Source organism: Pelobates fuscus, chromosome 1, assembly GCF_036172605.1.
Source record: "Pelobates fuscus isolate aPelFus1 chromosome 1, aPelFus1.pri, whole genome shotgun sequence".
NCBI lineage: Eukaryota > Metazoa > Chordata > Amphibia > Anura > Pelobatidae > Pelobates > Pelobates fuscus.
In genome coordinates, this window is record NC_086317.1 from 419,527,934 (window position 1) to 419,536,854 (window position 8,921).

Genomic DNA, 8,921 nt, shown 5'->3' on the forward strand with positions numbered 1-8,921 from the left:
CTTTGGCCAGCGTTTGTGACTAAGTGGCTACTACAAAAGACTGGAAATACCCCATTTGGAATACATTGTGTTGGCTTCATTTGAACATGGTATGCCATGATGGGGTTATTTCACATTCCTGGGCTACCATATGGTCTCAAAATGCAATACAGACCCAGAAAACCATCCTGGCAAACTGAATTGGGTAAGCCCTATATTGACCCTGTAACTTTCCAAAACACCATAAAAGCTGTACATGTGTGACATGTCATGATTTCCTTTTATTCCAGAAGTTTGGTCCTTAAGGGGTTAAAAAAGTAAAACTTATCATGACAAAGAACTAACCAGTTTAAGTGCAGTTTCTGTGTAAAAAAAAATGCAAAAAACAAAAATCAACGCTAACTGTTGTTAAGTGGCTACTACATAAGACTGGACATACCCCATTTTGAATACCGTGAGTTGTCTACTTTTACAAATGGTATGCCATGATTGGGGTTAATTTTCATTTCTGGGTTGCTATATGGTCTCAAATGCAACTTAGGCCCAGCAAACCAATCTGGTAAATTTCAATGTGCAGTAAAAACCAAAGAAAAAGTTACCTGCGCTCTCTCCTAAATCCCTATGTATATTTAAACAAATTTCAATGTGCAAACATGGAAAAGGGGAAAGCCCTACATTTGACCCCTGTAAGTTTGCAAAAACCCATAAAACTTGTACATTGGGGGCACTTTTGTACTCGGGAGATGATGCTGAACACATATTGGAGTGTTCTTTGTCAGTAACACATAACAGGAACTGAAAACCTATGCCTAAAGTACAATGTGAGAGAAAAATAACACAAAAAAAAAATGATTACGCAAAAGTTTGACAAAGACTGGTGGTAGAATTAGTGCATGAAAAGTGTTAAAATACAACCATTTGAAATACCCCAGGGTGTCTTCTTTTAAAAAATATATGGTTTGATAGGTGCAAATTACAATGACCGGCTTCAAAAATGTCCCAAATAGGACATGGGTGCATGATGACCAGCTGTGAAATGTCCAAGTTGTAAAATTGGAATGCACACCCTCCAAATAAGGTCTTTTAGCCCCCAGAGAACCACATGGGTGGTATCGCTGTACTCAGGAGATGCTGCTAAACACATACTGGGGTGTTTTTTGGCAGTAACCCTTAAAGTTCTCGTACATGTATTCTTAAATTGCTATGTGTCTATGTGTGTCAAAAAAATCAGCAATTATTTATTTATTTTCTTAAATTTGGCATAGATTGATGGTAAAATGGTTGCATGAAAAGAGTCAAAATACCCCATGTTTAATACCTTAGGTTGTCTTCTTTTAAACAATATATACATGTGAAGGGTTATTCAAGGATTCCTGACATATATCAGTGTTACAATGTAACTTGCGTTATTTTTTTTTAATTGATTTGAAAATAGAAAGGTGCTACTTGTACTTATAGCAATATAACTTGCAAAAAAGCTAAGAACATGTTAACATTGGGTATTTCTAAATTTTTCATCATATTTTATAATTTTTTATAGTAAATCATATTATATGATGAAAATAATGGTATCTTTAGAAAGACCATTTAATGGCAAGAAAAACAGTATATTATATGTGTTGGTACAGTAACCCCTTAAGGACCAAACTTCTTGAATAAAAGGGAATCATGACATTTCACACATGTCATGTGTCCTTAAGGGGTTTGAAATGAGTAAGAGGAAAATTAAGCTAAACACAAACACAGCGCTGGTCCTTAACGGTAAGAAAATTAAAAAACGGTCTGGTCACTAAGGGGTTAAATTATCTTCAATTTACAATTACAGGTTTCTGAAGTAATTTTGTTGCCGATATAATTAAAAAATAGCATTTTGCTTTATTAATGACTATTTTGCAGCAGTAAAACTGAATTTGAACATATTGTATGAAGAATTGTCTGTGCATTACAATAACATTAACATTAACTTATACATGCACATTCATATTTCATGTTAGTAATATATAATTTCCTCATAAATGCTTCAGTTTAATATTTTTGGATTAAGCTTTTCAAATGACTGAAACGGACACACTATAGGCATTAAAAAACAACAACTTTAGTTTAACCCCTTAAGGACACATGACGTGTGTGACACGTCATGATTCCCTTTTATTCCAGAAGTTTGGTCCTTAAGGGGTTAAAGCAGCACTGTCACTCTGCCACTAACTGCAAAATGAGTATTTCTTAAAGATAAAATCTCATATTGAGTATGACTGAACCAACTAATGCAACATGTCCAAATTTTGGCAAAATCACTTTGTCAGAAAATACCTGAAGAATTTACGACAGAGCAATAACAATTTCAACAGGGTCATGGCAGAGCAACACATGACTACAAATAATAAGGCAGAGTTTGGAGTTGTGGGAGGGGCTTACCCGGCCTATTTACACCTAGACTTACCTCTACTCAGGGCCAACACTGATCCAGGTTCCCCACCCACCACACCCCTTAACAAACACTTCCCGTCGGTTTAGGCACACCACAACGACTCTCATACATAGCCAACAGCGTTATGTATGGCTTATTGTCTCCGACTACAAATATAGTTATATATGTTAGTTACATTTATCATGGGAGCACACATGCACACATATATACATATATGTTCATATATACATGCACACACATAACAAATTTACACACATTGATTCTAAACACATACATGCCCTTTTCTCTATCCATCCCTCCTCCTCCTACGCCCAGACTCCTATATCTCCATCTCTAACTTGCACTTTATGCATCAGCCATTAAGTCACACTGGAGAGCTTATATTTGATGTCCAAATATAAGCTCTTCATTGCCAGTGGTCTTTCAGGGTGCTGTGTTGCAGGAGGAAGCATTAAGGTTGAGAGCAAGGCAAGCAAGTGACTGCCGCCATGATCATGTGCAATAAACCAAAGAGTGTGGAAGTGAAGATAGCCTGTCTATTAAGTAACCATGGCCCCTGTCAGCCAAACATGGAACAGGATAAGCGGGCACTGCACATGCCTGTATTTTCATGAGTCCGTTCAGCGACATTCAAAAGGACACTTATATTATGGCATCAGAGGATGGAAGAGGAAGGAGGTTGTAGGATTCACTTCAGTGGACAAATTAAACAGACACCCTAAAATCATGACATGCCCAGTTTTCCTTGATAGCTTCTCCAGACAGGAGTGTGGGACTTTACACAGACACAAAGAGCACAGTTATTAGTTATCTCTTACAGGTGTATGTTTAAAATATATTTAGAAAATTTGAAAGTTAACTCTTTGCCTTGAAAAAATATGTCAGTAACCTGCCTTTTACACCTGACAAAATGTTTTTATTTTTATTTTTTGCTTTTTGCTTTTTGTTTTTTCATTTAAATTTATCTGGTGGGTTGCTGCCCCAAGTGCCCCTATGGGCAAGCCTCCACTGATGTGATCTCAAAAAATAAAATCACATTTCAGAAACACAATTATTAAGAATTCATTTTTTTTCATGTTGTTTATTTTATTTTATTTATTTATCTTAGGTGAGATTTCTGGAACAACAAAATAAAATGTTGGAGACTAAGTGGGCTTTATTACAAGAACAAAAAACTGCCCGTTATCAAATTGAACCCCTGTTTGAAAATTTTATCAGTAACCTTAGAAGACAACTAAAGAACCTTGGATGTGAGAGAGGACGTCTAGAAGCAGAAAGGAACAATATGGAACAATCTGTGGAAGAACTAAAGAGAAGGTATTCAATACATCATTGCTACACTAAACTGTATTTCTCAAGGACTCTTAGAGTGACTCATTAATATTCACACTATTAACATATTACTTTAAAATTCAGTTGAAGAAGAAATGTAACAATTCTTTATAATTCTTATTAATATTTAATTTTATAGATATGAAGAAGAAGTTAACAGACGCACAACTGCAGAAAATGAGTTTGTTGGACTAAAGAGGGTAAAAAGGAAATACCATCGATCTCTTAAATATAAACCAATAATATGCATCATTATAACATTAAAAATACCCCATTATTGTATATTTTACCTTTTTTTGAGGATGTAGACGCAGCGTTTATGAACAGAGCTGAGTTACAAGGAAAGGCTGAATCCTTGACTGATGAGATCAACTTCCTGAGAACTCTGTATGATGCGGTAAATATATTTTCATGTATTTCACATCTAAAATCAACATTATAAAATACTTTCCACATAGACCGATACATTTGAGAAGCAGCATAAAAATACACAAACTGTGTATATTTCCAGAAATAAAACAATGTAGACTTGTATAACTACATTCATGTGTCTGTGTTTTGGAGTATTGTATTTGTTCCCTTATTCCTCTTTTATAGGAAATAGGCCAGCTTCAAGCTCAGATCTCAGACACGTCAGTAGTTGTGTCCATGGATAACAGTCGAGATCTGGACCTGGATGGAATCATTGCTGAGGTCAGAGCTCAATATGAGGACATTGCTAACCGGAGCAGAGCTGAGGCAGAGGCCATGTATCAGTCACGGGTGAGTCGATGAAACTTAAATACCAACTAAATAGTATGGAGATAATTATTCACAGAGTAGCATAAAACCCATCCATATTTTATGTTTCACTTTGTGGGCAGTTTGAGGAGCTTCGTACAGCTGCAGGAAGAAATGGGAATGATCTGCAGAGCAGCCGAGATGAGATCTGTGAGCTGAACCGAGCAATTCAAAGAATGAAGGGAGAGATTGACAGTGTGAAGGCTCAGGTAAAACTATGGGCCATCCTGGATATTATGGTATTTAAAAGTAATTATCTAAAACAGAAAATCACAGGCAAGTAACTTATTGGAATATTCAATGATTCATTAGCGTTCTGCACTTGAATCTGCAATAAATGAAGCTGAGGAACGTGGAGACTCTGCTGTCAGAGATGCCAAGAACAAGCTCTCTGAGCTGGAAGGTGCTCTACAGAAGGCCAAGCAGGACATGGCTCGCCAACTGCGAGAATACCAGGAGCTGATGAATGTGAAACTGGCTCTGGATATTGAGATCACCACCTACAGGAAGATGCTTGAAGGAGAGGAGGGCAGGTCAGTGGAACATCCTTCTGAAGTTTTTCTGATTCTTTAATTATTTAATTAAACTCTTCCCACTCATTAATCTCTGTTTAATATGCGTATAGACAGAATAGACATCTATAAGCAATAATAGCAACTAACAATTGTTGCAAAATAAAATTATTAACTAACTCCTGAACAATGCTGCATTTTAAGGATGGCATTCCTCATTATAACAAATAAATGCCCACTGATTGCATACACCAGCAGAGATAGATTAGTGATTATGCAAAAAAGATAAAAGTTCCAATTAATACCCAGGAATAGAAATGGGTCAAATTAGGGTCCCAACACTGGCCAATCAATGTTATACATTTTCAAAATTATATTCTTTTTACTTAGAGGTTTGAACTTCATCTTTGATCCATCCACAATTACTATCTCATCTCTGACATCCCCAGGTGAGCAACCAGAGGAGAGTCCACAGAGTCTGAAGAGTCTCCCAATGGGTCAAGCATTGAGTCGCTTTGGGTCATATTACCCTATGGTCACCACATATATCATGTGGCAGAATGTTGCAGAGCTGTGACCCATAGTACAAAGATACAGAAACAAGTGTTTCTCCTCTATTCCTCAGGTTCTAGAACTTAGAGTGCTGCTAACGCTGTGTATATTGGGCAAAAGACAGGAATTCTTTAGTGATGCCATCCCATCGGGTATCATTTTATTCAAAGATTTCTGAGCCATCATGTATAAAGATTGTGTAAGGTTTAAAAAATAGCAAAGTAGTAAAGCATTATACATTGTATTTCATATATATACTTTACAGGATTTAAAAAAATATATATTTCTTTAAATATTTATTTAATTTCCCTCTCTTTCACACATATATAAATATATGTGAAAGAGAGGGAAATTAAATAAATATTAAAATAAATATATTTTTTTTTTTTTTAAATCCTGTGAAGTATAACACAGTGCATTGTTAAGAAGGACTAGTGTTAAAAGGGTTAAAATACATGGGAATTTTAATTCAAAGCGTTGGTCAGAAAATTTTCAATACTAAAATTATACATGTTTTGTTTTCTATTTCAGGTCGACTGCACATGATTCTGTTAATATATGTAAGTGATGCAATGTTCAAAAATATATTAAATCTAAAAAACAGAGACATTATAAATACACAGGGTATATATGATGCTGTTCTTAAGTCTTTACTTTACACGTATGAACCAGGTATGAGTTATCTCCCTGTGTCATGTGACGTCCACACCTTTTACTATAACATTGACAGATAGATAGCTAAATAGATAGATAGATAGATAGATAGATAGTTGAACTTCTATAACATACTTGTCAAGTAATTATGGAAGACAATACAAATGCATGACATTATGTTATGCATTCTGACTGTTTAAACTTTTCAATAAGCTCACATTGCTTCCTTGACAAATTCTCTTCTCATATTTCTTTCTCTTGGTACAGACAGCATTATCAATAGTTCTTAAGGTGTTAGATTTTTGTAATTTTGTAATTATTATTTGGATAATAACTTGTAGCATTATTGTGTTTCAGCCGTGCTCCACTCCAGCACTGGAGGAAAGCACAACTCAGGAGAGAAGTCCCACGGTACTAGCGACCATCAGCACAGGGGACGATCCAGAGCAAGCAGTGGGAGGAGCCTCAGCTACATCTCGAAAAGCCAACACAGTTCTGGCCACTGTTAAAGTGCAATTCACTAAACAGGGAATTATTGGGAATTCAAATTGAGTTTGACATTTTGGTCCGAAATATCTAAATTGCAAAAACTGCCCATATCAAATTATGTTTGATAGTTTGATTTCCAAATAATTCACACTTCAGTGAAAAACGCTAATAGCTATTGATGCTAAAGAGAAAGATTAAACTCTAGCGAAAGCACTAAAGGCATACCAAGAATCTGCTGCAATATTTGCTTTTTCGGGTGCAATTGTTTTTTGTTGTGTTTTTTTTTTCTTCCAACTCAAACATGTGTCTGCCCCATAACTATATGTTGAATTGTCTTCATAGCTTGTAAATATAAATACTTCTTATCTGTGATGTTTGTCTGCAATAAAACTTTATTCATTGAGCAATCTTAATAATTGCTAGTATTCCATTACATTGTTAATAAAATATACACTGGGATCAGGGTTCTGATAATTAATGCAATATAAAACATGTAGTAATTCACATACAAAAAGTCTGACAAAGTACCTAACTAAAACTGAAGACTTTCAGGACTCTTCTAGTATGTTGAAAACTTAAAGGATTAACTGAGATAGATGAGTCACTAGGTGGGAAAAAAAAGGATTCAAAATTATCACAGAATAAACAATATATATATCAATTTTTTTTAATTATTTTTTTTTAAATATGGCAAGTTTAACAATTTCTGAAATTGGATTATACATCCAATATTTTGTTTTTCAATAATAGCTTAATAAGAATAGAACATGATTTATAAAATGTTACCTGGATATATACTATGTTTTGTTTTTGTTTTTATCATTATTATTTCAAAAATATTATTGGGTTTTAAACAAACTAAAATAATAGAATGGGTGCCGGGGTTACATGACCAAACACCCCAAACAAACATTGGCGAATTAAAAATCATGAATAAAATGAAAATGAAATTCATCAAATAAAACATCCACTACAACACAAAGAATCAGAAACATTTGAAACATAAAGTACAACATATATATATAAATATATATATATATATATATATAGAAGGCGTGGCCTGAAGTTGTGGGAGGGGCTTGGTTCCCCTTCTTAAGGAGCACCAGCCCTTCCCTCATTACCTGTTAGGTCTGCCGAGTTGTTGGAGAGAGATCGTCACTTTCGGTCGTTTCCTGACGCCATTCTGCTTACCTGGGTCTCCGTGGTCGGCTTCCAGGGTCCTGTTCCCTCTGGGTTCGGCTGGCTGGCTTCACCTTTAGGCTGGGCGGTCGCAGGGTTTGTTCGTGTGGCAAAATCATTACACGGTCGTCACAATTTTTGGCGCGGACGGTTTACGTCATCGCTATACGACGATCACACGTACGGTAGCAGTTCGGTACATATTTACACGAATACCGGCATTCGGTTACGACTTATATACGGTACATATCTATGTTTAAATGTTTAAATTTGTTACATTTCTGGTCATCTTATGACCGTTCGTTCGCGGAAACTCTTTAAATCAGATGTTGGAACTTGTTATAGGCACCAGGGCGACCTCTGGTGGCTGGTTATCATTACTGATTGCTCGTAAATTATGGTTCCACGACCCCTGGTGGTCATATAGGTTATGACATGTGGCATTAAAATGCATTTTTGGTTTAGGTATTATCACAGCATATTTTTAGACATATGTTATGACATACACGGCTGAAACAATTACGTGTTACAGAGCTTTTTTGGTAGCAGTAATTGTGACACATATTAGTTTGGTAGGATATATGTCTGGAAATTCTGCCATAAGGAGCATGGTTTTCTAATAATACTCGGCCTACTGTATACTTTTGGCTTTAATTAACACATACACCATTTTAGTATCAAATATATATACAGGACATATGGTCAAATATAATGCTTAGCATTTTGATGATTATGGACCTCTTATGTTTTCAGTATTCAACAGCAATTCCACGGTGGGCTGCTAATCTACCAACTTTTTCACTTGACATAGGTCAGTAATCATGATTAATTATACCTTAATGGTCACGCAAGACCTGGGTCCTTATATGTGTTTTTCTGTATTACTAGGTATAGGCATCCTTTCTCTTTTGAGTATTTGGTTCCAGTCCCCTACTATTGAAGTAATTACTGGTAGGTATCAGAATAGCAGGGGATTAAGGGGTACATATTTATTACCCTTACAAACACAAATTACT

The 8,921-nt window shown here is 35.6% G+C and overlaps 1 protein-coding gene across 1 annotated transcript in view; it reads left to right on the forward strand.

Moving 5' to 3' along the window:
* The window catches only part of LOC134570489 (keratin, type II cytoskeletal cochleal-like), a 76,034-nt gene extending 68,933 nt beyond the window's left edge, over window positions 1–7,101 (forward strand). Inside the window, exon 9 of the mRNA XM_063428507.1 lies at window positions 6,595–7,101. Coding sequence (XP_063284577.1) covers window positions 6,595–6,746 — 152 coding nt within the window. The 3' untranslated portion in view covers window positions 6,747–7,101. The remainder of the gene's footprint in view (window positions 1–6,594) is intronic.
* The last annotated feature ends 1,820 nt before the right edge of the window (window positions 7,102–8,921 follow it).